We start from the raw sequence: 15,416 nt of genomic DNA, 5'->3' as shown, positions 1-15,416 counted from the left end.
GTTGGAGTATTCAAAGCCATCTCCACAGCACTGTTCCCACCCCATTTCTGAACAGCCACTTTTGTAAACAAGAGACTACCAGAAACTGAAAATTTTAACTTCCTTTGAAAAGGAAAAATAGTCTCAAATATATGTTCCTTCAAACAAAACTAGTTATTCGGCTCAGCACACTGCAGTGTGTTACCATACCATGGCCTAACTCACAGTTGGAGGACTCTACTTTAATCTTTCTGGCCACATTTTTAGGATGTGGAAAATCTCCCTAGCACAGAATTGTTGATAACCATTTGTGTCACAAAAGCTCAAAAGAAGCAATTTCTCAGAGGCATGTCTGTGTTCCCATGGAATGGTTGCTCCTACTGGTGCAAGGAAGAGCGGGGACTGTGCCAGCAGGAGTTGGGTAAGGGAACGCCTGGAGCAGGTGGGACAGGCTGGCACGTGTGAGGATGTGGGCCCTGCAGAATGTGCTTTAGGCAAGTGGACTGGATTGCTTTGTGTTTCCCAGCTAAGATTTCTCTGTGTGCCCCATTCTGTTGTTTGTTCCACAGCTTTGCTTTGAAGTACAAACATTGTTTATACTTAATCTGACCAAGATCATTGAAAAATACAGATTTGTAGGAGGCAAAATACATTGGTGTTTTTTGACAAGGGAATGTCTTAAAAACAAGATTGTATTCTGTGCAAGTATCAAACCGGATCCCGCCACAATCCATGTAGTGGAAGTAATGGGAAACACTCTGCTGTTGGGGAAGGAAAAGCATTGTATCTTTAAATTTCTCCCCGCGCCCTAGGAAAAGCTGTCCTGTTAGGGCACAAGGAACATGACTCGGTGCTGTTGGCAGAAGTGAGCGCCTTCTGACTTCCCGACTCCTGCTCACGTGTGCTCAGCGCTCGGCAGGGATTGCGTGGCTGCCGAGCGCCCTTTCACAGCCTCCTCCAGGCAGCGTCAACCCTTGGGATGCGCGCTTGTCTTCCTCACGCTCTCCTCTCGCTAAGCACAAGAGAAGCTGGAGCACCGTCTGACGACAGAGTCCCTCTACAGCTAAGCTGATTTAGCACCACATTGCATCCTGCTTCACAAAGTAAATCCTCAGGTAGCCCTGTTATATGTGGTAGAGATAATTCATGCTGTAGAAATAGATATATGCATGTATAAAATATTAGGGGGGACCAAAACCTATGCTTGTAACTACTCTGGCCGGGGACTGCCTTCTATTCAAATTATAACCAGTTCCTGTACAAGGAGAAAAATAATATCAAACCTGTTGTCATATGAATAGGGGAGGCCTGGGCCGTGAGCTAAGCCTGCAGTTGCCCTGAAGGTCAGAGTTACGCACATCATAGCCACTCCCCGGACAGCGCTGGGACATTACCAGATCGGTTACCGTATGAATGGGACTGGCTTGGGCCATCAGAGGTTTCCTGTGGCACCACGAACTTAGAAGATATCATCTGGACCTTCCTGGAATGGAATGTCCCGAGGAAAGCTCACAAGACCTGCCATCTGGATATGATTAAATCCACGGTACTCAGGAGCTGGCATCACCTACTCCATATGAATGCACCTTCTGCCGGGGCACTCTGACATTTGTCTGGGTTTGGACTTCGTCTTTTTCTGTTTCTACACATGTATGGATCCAACTTTACATGCAAAGGGACAAAAGAAATATGTGCTCATCTCTGCCTCAGGCAGAATAAACTGTATATAAGCTGGCTGCTGAAAACACTCAGGGCGAACCTCTGGGGGAAATGCTATCTCTCTATCAGACGGAACCCTAGGTCACCCAGCTTCTGTACCTGGGGCAGACGCTGTCTTGGCTGTGGCTGGGCTTTTTTTGTTTCCAAATTTCTATTTTTTGTTATCAATCTAATAAATCTTTGTTAAATTTTTCATAAATTTGGCTACAGATTTGATCATTTATAACAACCCCCACTATCAGGTGGTGGCAGCGATGGGGACAGGTGCCGTACAGGGGTGGGAAGGGTGCATTGGGAGGAGAGAGGTGTGGAAAATAGGCGGATCCTGTAGATAAGTTCCCCCTTCCATTGTCCACAGGCACGGAGAGCCCGGGTCACTGCAGTTTTGTTCAGTTTATTCGGTGCATTTGTTTGTTTGTCTGGTGTCAGTCCTTTGCTCCTGGGCGAGCTCCCAGCTCCTCAGGACATGGAGAGCGGTGCCTGCTGGTACCGAGGCAAACAGGGATAACTCCCCTGCACCTTGTGCCGGCAGTGGGACTGGAATTCTGCGGGGCATTCCCCTGGCCCTGCACTTGTAAATATTTCTGCTCAGCCCTGGCAGGGCAGTCACCTTTCTGGCTGATGTGTTCGCTATTGCTAAACAAGGGAGCATTTGCTACTTCCTCTTTCACACTGATGTCTGATTGTGCTTACTGTGACTCAGCCTGTATTTCGTTTGGTAAAAAGGTGAGGCAGAGAGGAAAGGGAGGCTTCCAAGCTACATTAGTTCAAGTATCACCGAGGTCTCTTCTGCAGCCTTTAAAAGGCTTGTATTATGGGTTCCTGAATGAGCATGCTGGATCTAGGAATGTGTGTAGAGAAGTACTTAGGGATGAAAATCACCAGATGAAAATCAAAGTTCCTAGTGATTGAAACCCTCAGTCAGCACTACTCTGTGCGAGGACTCTGTGGTATCTGCGTTCATCAGCCTCTCTGTATTTTCTGAACCAGCTCTACAGTGACAGTCTGCTGTAGCTGAAAGCAGACAGCCTGCTCTGATTCCCTCTGCTCAGATAGCTTTTTTCAAATGAGAATAGTGCGAATACTAGAAAGTCAAAAACTGGAAAATGTCATAGGAACAAATGGATTTGAAGTGAGTTGAAGATTAAAAGTGAAGGCCTCTCAATACACAGCATGTTCATGAGGGCAGAAAGGTGTGCAGAGAGGCAGGCATGTCCTGCACCTGGTGAACTAGCCTGCTCTTTTGCTTCAGGCTAGCGAGAGACAGGCAATGAGTTACTTGAATAACTTATTTCAGATGAAAAATTCTATCCAGATTAATATTTTCTTGCGGAATGCCGTGGAAAGTGATGCCCAGCTAAACAGAAGTGACTGGGAGAGACACTGGGATAAACTCAAGGGATGCATGACACTGAGATACTAATGCAATTTCTGTGGTCTAGAGAAACTCAGAAGCAAGCTGCACGTACTGAGACATAGTACAGAAATTGAGAAATATGAAGATACTAGAATGAAGAAATTTTTATGACAGCCTGGAGCTGTGTCCTGCTAAGTCCTCTGCAGGACAGCAATGGAATAAACTGTCTCAAAGCAGCCACAGTGAACCTGCTCATAGTGATTAGTCAGACCTATTAAACACATTTTAATGAAATCATTAGTTTCCGTGAGAGATTTGTTGTGATGTACCTTCTTCCTGTTTTGTCATGTTTTTCTGAGCTCTTAATGTGCTCATATGGATACTCCTCTAATAAACTCCTTGTTTCATGTTTTTCAATCATGTCTTGAATGATGGATGCTTGATAAGTAAGAAAAAAACCAACTAAATCAGTCATTACTGTCATGCTTTTTGGATGGTTGTATGAAAGGGATCATCTGAAACAAGACCCACAACCAACATGGCTCCCCATGATATTTCCATAACTGAAACTGTACACTGTTATTCTTACATCAAATATATATTCAAATGGGATACAGCATCATCTACAACCACCATCCCAATTATGTTTCTCATTTCCAGTTGCAAAAACTCATCAATGTGTTTTGTTTAGCAATAATGTGGAAATATTGTGTTATTACTACCATTTATTGAGAAGAATATCTTTCTATGTCATAAGATTGCTAATATTTTATTAGTTTAAAACAGCAGTTGTTTTTCTCTGTTTGTTGGATTTTTATTCTTCTAATCCTCAGAAAGCCTGAATTGTAGTCCAGACTATACATCCTTACTAAAACAGCATTGCATATTTTTTCATTGCAGATTGTTATGGGACCAGTAAATAAAGCAGTGAAAGATGTGATTTGTGGCAGGTCTATACACATGCTCAATATTTCTTTGGAATATTCTCTGGAATATGGCTTGTGCTGTCTGCTCTTTTACCACAATTAGACCCTTTTCCCCCTATTTGTATTGCTTTCATTTTATGTCCTTTATGCCATTGGCGCCTATCATGTAGGAAAGGGCAACAGAGAGCATCATGGAAGCTGAATGAGGACTCCAGTCCAAGAGCTCCTCCTGAAACAAAACGTGCCACCAGTTTTTGGTCAGAACATTATTTGAATCATTATTCGTATGAAACCTCTGTTGAAATAAAACTTGGAATTGAAGCCTCAAATTATTCTGGTTGTCATTTCTGAAAAACAGCTTGATGACACCTCCTGACTGCACTGGATGCTATTCAGTGACAGAATTTTTACTGCAGCCAGTAAACAAATCACTGAGTGACCTGGTATCTCATAGCAGCTCCTCCCTCCCATCTTCTCTGTTTCTTTCTGGTCATGTAGCACCAATGTATGTGAAATAAGCTTTTCCCTTTGCTCCTTCTTGCTAATGATGGGTGGTGCTGCCCTGCAGATGAATTTTCTGTAGGAATTTGGGGATTTATAGTTCTGTTTCAGACCATCTAGTCCCAGTGAGATGGCACTGTTCACATTTTTGCTTTTTCTTCTCCCTGGTGACCTGTGTTTTGTTGATGCTGCTGGACCTTAGTGACCTTCTTTCAGCACATCAGTGTATAAAGATGTGCATGTTCTGTGGCTGTGTCCTTTAAGAGTGGTCAGAGACCTCTGTTTATGTAATTTCTCCTTCCTTTTCCCCACATTGCTACCATTGCTGGTCTCACCATAGAATCATAGAATTTTCAGGGTTGGAAGAGACCTTTGAGATCATTAAGCCCAGCTGTAAACTTGGCATTGCCGCAGTAGCCCCTAAACCATTAAAGCATCATGCAGTGCCATATCCAGACCTCTCTTAAACATGTCTGGGGCACAACCACCTCCCTGCCCAACCTATTCCAATGCCTCACCACCTGTACAGTGAAAAAATTTTTTCTAGTATCTAACCTGAATCTCCTCTGTCCCAGTTTAAGGCCATTACCTCTAGTCGTCTCATTACAGGCACAGCAGGAGAGACTGGCCCTCACCTCACAGCAAACTCCTTTCATGGAGTTGTAGAGAGTGATGAGGTCTCCTGTGAGCTTCCTCTTCTCTGGAGTAAACAAATCCAGCTCCCTCAGCTGGTCCTCATAATGCATGTTTTCTAGACCTTTCAGGAGCCTTGTTGCCCTTCTCTGGACAGGGTCCATCACTTCAATGCCCTTGTTAGAGTTCCAGAATGAAACACAGTGCCAAAGTGCAGCCTCACCAGTGCTAAGTACAGTGGATGATCACTTCCCTGCTCCTGCTGGCCACACTGATATTGATACAGGCCCAGATGCCATTGATCTTCTTGGCCACCTGGGCACACTGCTGGCTCCTACTGAGCCAGCTGTCAGCCAGCAGTCCCAAGTCCATTTCTGCCAGACAGCTCTCGACCCACTCCTCTTCCAGCCTGTAGCTCTGCCTGGGGTTGCTGTGATCCAAGTGTAGGACCTGGCACTTCCCCTACTTGAACCTCCTGCAATTGTCCTTACTCCATTGGTCAAGTCTGTCCAGCTCTTTCTGTAGACCCTTCCTACCCTCACACAGATCAACACTTCCACCCAACTTAGTGCCATCTAGCCATTTTTTTACCCATCCGAGATTTTTGCCATGATGCTCTCAAGGTCCTCAATCCCTGGTTCTGGAGCTGGTGAGACACTGGGAGCGCAAATATTCTCCAAACTCCAGCACTGATTACCGCTGCTGTGCGCCATATGACCATTTTGTTTCCAAATGTAAATAGATAGTCACATGTGACATAACAGTGACATGTCTCACATAATGACATGTTTATCAAAAGCCCCAGACAATGTGCTCTGACTCATGGAAGCTCAACATTATTGCTGCTAAAGCCACACTGTCTTAAAACATTGTTCACTGTTTGAGTCAGTTACTGTGTGACCACAGGCTGATCTCAGTCCAGCAAGGGTTTATCCAGTGTGGTCTCTTCCCATGGGTACAAACTCAGTGCAGACACTGTGCTTGTCCCCAGGGAACCTGGTGGGTGATACCACAACTCTCTCCCAGGGAAAGGATCTGGATTTAAGGGAAGTTATGGCACCTGGGAAGGTCTCATCTTGCAGAAGGGAGTCAGCAGGAGTGTGTGGCCAGTCTCAAAGCAGAGAGGTGGCTTCTTCAGGTTTGTTCACTGCTGATGCCAGTCCTCTGGATAATGAAATATGTGTGCAGGTGGTGTAGGATCCCAACCCTGAATGTGGTGAGTATCTTGAATCCAGAATTTTGTTCAAGCCATTGTGGTTTGGTTAAGGTATGTTGAGTATTCTCCTACAGATCTGGCAGAAGCCATAATGACACTGAATTCTTTTTGCTACAGAGATTGCTTAACGCTTACCATTGTGAAATCTGTTATTGTGAGAAGTGAGTCAAGCATACAGAAAGTAATCCTGTGCAAGTCCACCTATCACCCACATACCAACTCCCTCTGTATAAAACAAGGCTGCGTGTAACCACCAATAAAAATAAACACTTCTTCGAGGGTAGTGCAGAAAACCCTTTCGTTACCTGACTGCTGAGTCAGAACCAAAGAAGGTAAGAAACTTGGGTGCCAGATACAGGTGATTTTTGTGCACATGCAGCTTTAGCTTCAAGATTTCTGCCAGAGTGATCTGTGGATATAAGAAAGAACATTGCAATAGGCAAAATCCAGAAACTGTGTGTCCTATTCACGGCAGTCTTCCTACAGAGATCTTTGGGGACCAGAGATATTTGGGGCTTGGTTATTGAGTGGTGGGTGTGCTGATGGTTCCGCTCACACAACCTTCCCCGCAGCTTCCCCTGGGATATGTAGCAGCCCCCAAAGTCCCTGCTACTCCAGCCTGTGCTGTGCTGAGCTGGGGTGCCACAGGTATTACCCATGCTGGCGCCTACCTCTCCCAGCACCTCATGCCCTTGAGCTTGGGCAGGAATGTGTCCACGCTGGTCTCTGCTGAGATTTCCCGAAGTTGTTTTCCTTCTGGGATGCAGGTTTGCTTTAACTGTGTTACTACAGCAATACTATGCCTGATTTTTTTGTCTGTCTGGTAAGTAACATGTTTTTTCAGCTGCAGCACAGTGGTGGCTTCTCAGTGACTTCCCTGTGTTGCTGTGAGGCAGAATTGCTCAATGCTGGCAGCTCCCTTGTCTTTGATGCTGAGTCTTTCCCAACAGGATGATTACTTAGCTGTCATCTTTTAGCCACCCCAGGGAATGCCCATGTTTTGTGCAAGACTTCCTCTTTTTAAGGCTCACTGCCTTTCTCTGCCTGCCACATCCTCTTGGGTGACTTCCAGGCTCCAGACATGGGGCTTCCTAAAACTTGTGCCTCTTCTGTGCTTTGGGTGCAATCTGCTCTGGAGCCCTGTGCCCTGAACACAGATGTTGCAGCCATCTGTGAGCACAATGACATTTTAGAATCATAGACTTGATGAAGTGTTGGCTTCTCCGGAAGAGGCCTTGGTGCTGATGGAGAAGGATCATTCTTATGGGTGACACTACATAGGGAATAGGAAGATTTTTCAAGGAGGAAGAAGGGTTTTTTGTAGAATTTCTTCTATGTGGTAAATGACAAGTCAGGTTATACTCCTTTACTCTCACTAAAGTAGCACAGGTCCTAACTAAGGTTTTTCTAGGGATCATCTAAAACTGCAGTAGGAATATTCTATTTACAAAAAAATGTGCTAAAAATTTATTTCCTTGAGAAAAAATGGTGCTTTCCATGAGTAATTTCAAGTTGCTTGTTGTACAAAACCTTCCTTTTGAAAGGACCTTAGTAAAGAAAAAATTGTGTCGTCAAATTCTTTCTCACAAAGCAAGCAAGTCTGTTAGCTCTAGGCAGAGAGGTCAGCACAATTCAAGAGATAGTTTATACTGCAGCGTGAGCCCAGTGGGGAGGATGCTCTCAAGGCACCCACTTGAACTGTAATAAGCCATTGGACAAAAGCAGGAGGTATGGCAGGACCATGTCTCATAAACATTGCTGAATTGTCTGCACTCTGGAGCAAGACTGCACCCCATGCAGGTGGTCTGCCCTCAGTCGTGGCTGAAGTTTCCACTGATGGCAGCGATATGCAGTAAGGTGATGTGGAGTAGTGGATCCTTGCCAGGGGAGTCTGGGCTTTCCCTGAGATGGGTTCAAAAGCGTGGAGAGGGATGTGCAAAGGAAATGTGCAAGTGCTCCTTCCAATGAACCCCTTGTAGATTAACGTGGCTTCTGACAAGCTCTCTTAGCCTTTTGTTCTAATTTTATTTAAAACCTTTCATATTGGAAACAAGATCAGATTCCAAGAAAAGCTTCTTGGACTTTTTGGCAGAAATCTCTCAGATTACTCAACGGAAGATTATTGCCAAAGCAAACCTATTAGTCTTTACTCCTCCTCTTTCCCTCCAGTTTATATTCCCCATGCTGACCCAGGAGTGGGAGGCTGCAGCCATGCTCCCTTCCCAGGCTCTCCTGCCCGCTGTGCTGTTTGCACTCGCAGCCCTTCGGGCCCTCGCCTCCGACACCTTCCTGGCAGCCGTCTACGAGCACGCCGTCATCCTGCCACAGACCACCCAGGCGCCCGTCCCTGCCAGCGATGCTTTGGCCCTGATGAACAGAAACATGGATGTCTTGGAAGGGGCCATCAAGGAAGCTGCCCAGCAGGTACGAGGGCTGCCGTGAGGGCTGTCCATCAGTGTTTCCCGCTCCTGCTGACCCTCCTGGCTGTCTGTTGGTGGGTGCCCTTTAAACGGAGCCTGTTGTGACAGGGTGCCCACATCATTGTGACTCCCGAAGACGGCATCTATGGCTGGCGATTCACAAGAGAATCCATCTACCCCTACCTGGAGGATATCCCTGATCCAGCGGTGAATTGGATTCCCTGCACTGACCCCTCAAGGTGATTCCTTCTGCAGTGGTTTAGGTGATTTCAACCTTTTATCTGTCTCATGGAGTCTTGAGCAGCAGACACTAAATTACTAAGAACTTCTAATTCTTTATTCTATAAAAATTCACAAGTACTGTAGAGATGAGATGCATCAAAAAGACTTCTTAATTAAATGGTAATGAGAATATGTCAGGTAAAAGCACTGAGACAGTTTTACTTGCAAAAGGACAAAAATGAGGATGTTTTAGGCAAAATAATTATTTTAAAAACATGCACAAATTTATCGACTCAGATCACTTGTGAAAACCTTCTGTAAGTGGAAGCTGTTTTATTATCATGTAGCTGCATAGATCAGACAATCTGGTTCAGTCCTCAGTTCAGGTGGCTGAGTGATTTCTAAACCAAATTGCACAAAATATTAATCTAGATCTGAAAGAAATATCTTTTGGAAATCCAGCCACCTGCACATCTGCTGTGTTACACATAGAGGTGGTCCCAAAGTGTCAGCTTGGGACACTGAAAAGACTCAGTTCATGCCTAAGCTAACCTTTTATGTTCTCTTTTGAGGCTTTATGAAGCTAGATTTCAAGAGTCCTCAGCTCTGTAAATGGTGTACCCACTTTTTACTAAAGGCATACAGACAACAATTATTAAAAAAGGCTAAAATTTTCTTCTGAATCAGGGCTTAGAGCTGCTTGATAATTTGCTTTTTCAGCTATTTAAGATTTATGTCTCTGTACTGATTTATTTTTGTCTTTGCTTTGTGAAGCTCTTCACATCTTTGCATGCATGTTAGCTGGAAATTCTATCCACACAGAAAACAACATTGTAAAGGATACGGGAAAGAAGAACACAGGGAGGCCATTTTTTAAAGATAAAAGAGACTGGCATTTTAAAATGATGCTATGAACAGAAAAGAAAACGAACAAAACCTGTGTTTTGATCTATTGCTTTTTCAGCATCTGGGGATGTGCATTTAATGGTGTAGTAATTCTGAATGCATTAGTTTTACATGGGGTGCTTAGAATTCTATAAGACTTTTTTTTTCCTTCACTAAAAATGCAATAGATTTGGTCCAACACCAGTGCAGGAACGACTCAGCTGCATGGCCAGAAATAACTCCATCTATGTGGTTGCAAATATTGGGGACAAGAAGCCGTGTGACTCCAGTGATCCCAGCTGCCCCAGGGACGGTCGGTACCACTACAACACGGATGTTGTCTTTGACACACAGGGCAAACTGGTGGCTCGCTACCATAAGGTAAGGAAATGTTTCAGCATCAACTTCTAATTCATTATCAATGAATTTTTCAGCTCTCTGGCACCAATTTCAGATAGTTTATACAGTAATTTTACATAACTATAAAGTGACAACCAGTCCAGGATGATTTGATGATCTTATGGCCTGAAGAAAAAATAAGTAATTGCTTGACCAGTCAGTCAAATTATTCCCAGGAGCACTACAGCTGCAGAGTGCGTGCCAGCTGCCAAACACTTAAAGGCTACATTTATGACAGTAAATGGTAAGAAAGCAGTGACAGAATTTTCCATACTCAATAAACATTAGCTTTTCCTTGATACATTCATGGCCAACCTAGACAGTGCTTACTCAGGGGACATCTTGGCCCTTGGTCTTGGAGTATAGCTAATACTGGATGGGCATTGCTGTCAGGAGGTAGATGGGGCACAGCCACCCCATTTTTTGGGCGGGAGGGTCAGTTGATTGGATACAAACCGGCTGTGCTAGCCAGCTCAGGTACCTCCACTCCCAATTCTGCATTAACACCTGTCTCAGATGCAAAAGCTGTTCATAATCTTGCCTTATTTTCAGTTTTTAATATGCCATTTTCTTCACCTGCAGTACAACCTGTTTAGAAGTGAAACTCAGTTTGATTATCCAAAAGAGCCAGAAGCTGTCACATTTGAGACTCCTTTTGGGAAGTTTGGCATTTTCACTTGCTTTGACATCCTTTTCTATGAGCCTGCTGTGGTCCTGGTGAACAAGATGCAGGTGGACACCGTGCTCTTCCCAACAGCTTGGATGAATGTCCTGCCCTTTCTGACTGCAATTGAGTTTCACTCTGCCTGGGCTATGGGCATGGGTGTTAATTTACTTTCTGCAAATACTCATAACACCACCATGGCAATGACAGGTGAGTTGCATTCAGGAACAGGAAAATTGTTCCCAGATTCAGAAGCAGGCAGAAATGTTTTAGACGTAGTGAAGTCTCTGAAAAACAGTGTTTCAATTGGACTAAAGGTCTTTGTGATTTGGTACTGAATGCAACAAACAACTTCAAGGAAAAGGATGTTGAATGTTCTGAAAAAGGTAAATATAGAAAAAAACAGACATTAACACATTAGACATTTCTAAAAGTAGAAAAATAGAAATTAAGTTTTGATAACTTAAAAATGAAATTTTATTTCAGAAAATAGCAAAAAGTTTTACTTAAATTTTCAATCTCTCATCTAGAGGCAGCATTTCCTGCTTAAAATTCAATCAACAGTTAAATGGAGAAAAAAAAAAAGAACCTATTGGTGTAAAACCAAAAGAAGAATTCCACTCTTTTTTCTTGCGGCTGCTGAAGACTTAGAGATATTATGTTTTGCTTTGCTGTGAAAATAGATTTACTGCCGTGGGGGGATAGAAGGCAAGAGAATAAGTGCAGAAGGCAATCTCACACCTGAGGAGTTGCAGCTGTGCTAATCACCAAAGATTAGGAACGGGCCTGCCTTTAACAGGCCACAGCTGGGTCCAATAAGAAATGGACCAATAAGAATGGAGTGCTACACAAGGGTTAGCTGGTTGAGAAGGGAGTTGGAGTTTGTTGGTTGTGCTGTGAAGGAGTCAGTGCCGTGAGGAATTGACCATGAGAAATCACCAAGAAGTTATGGAACTTTTGCAATAAGATGACAACATACTGTCTTTTTTTTCTCTTTACTAAGAAAAGGATATAGCTGCATCTCTTCCCTGAAAAGGAGCATTTTTGCCTGCCCTAAATAGACTGAGTTTAGGCCAGAGCCCTGTGTGTCCTTTAGTGAAACATAGCTACCCTCATGATTTCTTCCTTTGTCAAATATGCCACTCTGAGAGCTATGATTTATTTTTCAATAAACCTAAGCTTTAACACTAGGGTGGGTATTTTGACTTTTTGGTGCTTTAAAATTATTCCAAAACCTTTCAGTAATGTATTGAACGAACAGAGTATCACTGAAAAGCAATGCCAGTGCGGTGTGGGGGGTGACTGGCACCCCTGCCAAGCTGTGCTGTGTGGTGCTGGCTAACAGGGGGCCGGTGGTGTCCTTGGCAGGCAGTGGGCTGTTCACACCAGAGGGACCTGCTGCCTACCACTACGACAGTGACACCGAGGAGGGACGTCTCTTGCTAGCAGAGTTGAGTGCACGCCCCCGTCTTTCCCCCACCTACCCCCCTGCTGTCAACTGGAGCTTGCATGCCACGAGCATCGAGAAGTTTGCTGGAGAAAATGACACTTTCTCGGGAGCTGTCCGGAAGGATATATTCACTTTCAGAGAACTCAGGCACAAGGATGGAAATTACACTGTTTGCCAAGGAGACCTTTGCTGTCATCTGGTCTACCAGATGTCAAACAAGAGGAGAGATGAAGTTTATGTCCTGGGTGCATTTGATGGGCTTCACGGTTCTCTCATAAAATACCATTGGCAGGTAATTGCATGTTTAGATGTGAGCGTGGCCATGTAACAACCACCTAAAAACACTTGTCCATTACTGCATCCTGGGAACTTTGCTTGCTACCAAATCCAGCTCGTGGTTGCTGAAAGCTCAGTGGTGTTTTGCCTTTCTGTCTCCTCCTCCCCACAGATCTGCACTCTGCTCAAGTGCCCCAGCACAAACCTGAGCACATGTGGGCAGCCCGTGGAGACGGCTCAGACCAAGTTTGACATGTTCTCCCTCAGTGGCACGTTTGGCACCAGCTACGTCTTCCCAGAAGTGCTGTACAGCGGGGTGCAGCTGGCCCCTGGGGAGTTCGAGGTAATGGGACACCCTGGAGATGCTTGTGGCAAGGTTTCTCAGGCTGTGGGGCTGAAAATTGATCTGGCAGCAAAGCCCCATCCAAGAACTGCTTTCTTTGGTTTTTCTGACTGGCACCCAAGGGGACAGATTTAAATGGAGGATTGAATCAATCCAGCAAATCTGCCTTCCCACTTTAGATCATAAATGAAGAAACCACAGCTTTCAGTGAGCTGTTTTCTACAGGCTTCTCATAATGGTTATTTTAGGAGAAAAAGAAATAAAATACTCCAAGAAATTGTCCAAACAAGAAAAATTACTTAGCAGTATCATGTTTAAGAGCAGAGATTCTATGCGATTAAGAATGTTGAAAGTGATTTTTGAGGGGTTTGTAGGGGTTTATTTTTTATTTGGCGGTTCACATCTTATTTTTGCTAGAAGATGTTTTCATTCATAAACCTTAGGTTAGTTTTATGCAATAGGCTAGATGAAATCCTCATTGATTTGGAAAAAGTATTTAACAGTTTACAAGAGACAATGAAGACAGCAAGAAAGACCTGAAAAATTTTAGGGGAAACAAAGGTGATTTTTTTTACACAATAGGAAATTGAAAAGCATTGTTCACCCTTCATACTTGTTTTTGAAGGAGACTTCTGTAAAAATAGGCACATCAAAGAATTTATTGGTATCTTAAAATATGATCATGGTCTAATTTTAAAACAATAGCCTGTATTTTCTTAAATACATGCTTACCTTTTGTCACAGGGGCAAAAAAAGTTGTTACAGGTGTTCACAGTTGGTGAACAGTGATTTCAAATTGATATATAAAATGGAAATAAGAAAAACTATGTACGGCAATAGCTTTAAATTCTCAATTTCCATCTGAAAATTGTTCTGGGGTCTACAAATCAAAAAATGTTTCAAGTGTGTCCTAGATGTGCATATAACCTTTGTTGCCTTGTATGAGTAACTAAAGAGAATCTAACAAATTAGTTATTCTCACTCTCACCTTCTTATGAGGTGAAGAAAATGTATTTTATTTCCAAAGACAAAGGAAGGTTTAAGGATTTCTGGATCTAAGGAAGTGCAGGAAGGCTATAACGGCAAGGCTGTGGTAGACCCAGAGAGAATTCTGTTTTCTTTCGCTACCGTGACTGTTTTTAAAAGTGTTGCATCAAAATATACGGCATCTAAGACCTATTCTTTCTGTACAATGCAGTATTGCTACTCTGTTAGCTGACCATTAGTGCCATTCTTTCCCTTTTCCACCAGGTGCTACATGACGGGCGTTTGAAAAGCAAGCATGGCACGTCAAAACCGCTCGTAACAGCGACACTTTTTGGAAGGCTTTATGAGAAGGACCAGCCACATCCTCTGCGAATTTCCCTGTAAAGTGTGTCCTTAGGAGTTACACAGTCACCAGAGACAGGAGGGCAGTTTCCTCCTCAGCCATAGCAGTTACCTTGTACGATTCCTGTTCTGCAATATATTGCACTTCTGCGCGGCACCTGTGGCAGTTTGGCTTATTTGGGAGAAAGTGATGTGTTCACCTTGCTGTGCGTGCCTTTTTAACAGGGCTTGAGCCAGTGCAATTATTTTTTAGTATGCAGGATCTGTCACGTAAATCTTTTAATCATAAATTTTGTTTCACCCAAGATATCATATTGATTGATAGAATTACAGTAGAAAGAAGACTGATAACAAAATCTATGAAATGTAGTTTGTCATTTTATTGGAGAATAAATTCTCTCCAAGAAAGTCTTTCTGTCCCTTTTGGCCCTTCCTGTTTTTCAGGTTGTATAAGCATTAAGTTTCTGCATTTTTCAGCCTTACAGCCCAATCAACAGGGCCTACTCAATGAGCCTTGGCCCCATTCTGCCCTTAGGTACTCTACAATAAAGAGCAAACCAGATATGAAATTATGTTAGGTGCAATCTTAGAGAAAGAAAGTGATCCTCCACAACCCATCCAGGTGTTCAGTCTGGCTAAGATAAGATAAAGCACATACAATTCTGCAGTCGCGCTGATCTTGCATCTCTTTGTACATGGCAGATGAGTGTTGGTTCCAGGGCACTTCACATCCAACTTACCATACACACAGTACTCCAGCACCTTCTCCTGCGTATGTGGATAATTTCTTCAAAACTGTTAAGATGTATGAAATAGGCAATCTTTTAGCACCTGAAACACATTTCATCCTGTAGCATGTGAAATGGGTCTTATTTTGGAATTCTAGCAATGAGATATCAAGCCTGGGCAGCCCTGGGCCTCATTTCTGCCTAACGTGTTATGGAGGAAATGAGCTTTGTTTGCATCCAATATGCCTTGGAGTGGTCCCTGCCTCCATACTTATCCCGTAGCACTTTGCATCTACTGCCATTCTTAGCAAGGTTAGCACTGAGCTGTGCTAAATGTGGCGTGTAAAAAACACTCTGTGACTTCCCACC

General features: G+C 43.6%; 1 protein-coding gene and 1 long non-coding RNA gene across 2 annotated transcripts; both read left to right on the top strand.

Moving 5' to 3' along the window:
• Positions 1 to 427: 427 nt before the first annotated feature.
• LOC134416698 (uncharacterized) lies at positions 428 to 1,897 on the top strand. The gene is made up of 2 exons (XR_010027332.1): positions 428 to 1,094; positions 1,281 to 1,897. It is a non-coding gene; the product is annotated as an uncharacterized LOC134416698 (long non-coding RNA).
• Positions 1,898 to 8,510: 6,613 nt separating this feature from the next.
• On the top strand, positions 8,511 to 14,730 carry LOC134415629 (pantetheinase-like). The gene is made up of 7 exons (XM_063151199.1): positions 8,511 to 8,755; positions 8,860 to 8,990; positions 10,047 to 10,239; positions 10,840 to 11,131; positions 12,290 to 12,663; positions 12,820 to 12,990; positions 14,242 to 14,730. The coding sequence occupies exons 1-7, from the start codon at positions 8,513 to 8,515 to the stop codon at positions 14,359 to 14,361; spliced, it is 1,524 nt and encodes a 507-aa protein (XP_063007269.1). The 5' UTR covers positions 8,511 to 8,512; the 3' UTR covers positions 14,362 to 14,730.
• The last annotated feature ends 686 nt before the right edge of the window (positions 14,731 to 15,416 follow it).

The sequence above is a fragment of the Melospiza melodia genome, chromosome 3, assembly GCF_035770615.1.
Source record: "Melospiza melodia melodia isolate bMelMel2 chromosome 3, bMelMel2.pri, whole genome shotgun sequence".
NCBI lineage: Eukaryota > Metazoa > Chordata > Aves > Passeriformes > Passerellidae > Melospiza > Melospiza melodia.
The sequence above is the reverse complement of the archived record's forward strand: the minus strand, read 5'-3'. Positions and strand labels throughout refer to the sequence as shown.

Bases quoted from the DNA above. Each gene is read 5' to 3' on its own strand.
- LOC134415629 (XM_063151199.1), top strand. From the start codon at position 8,513: ATGCTGACCCAGGAGTGGGAGGCTGCAGCCATGCTCCCTTCCCAGGCT. The intron at 8,991-10,046 runs GTGATTCCTTCT...AAAATGCAATAG, and splicing joins CCCTGCACTGACCCCTCAAG to ATTTGGTCCAACACCAGTGC. The intron at 12,664-12,819 runs GTAATTGCATGT...TCCTCCCCACAG, and splicing joins TCATAAAATACCATTGGCAG to ATCTGCACTCTGCTCAAGTG.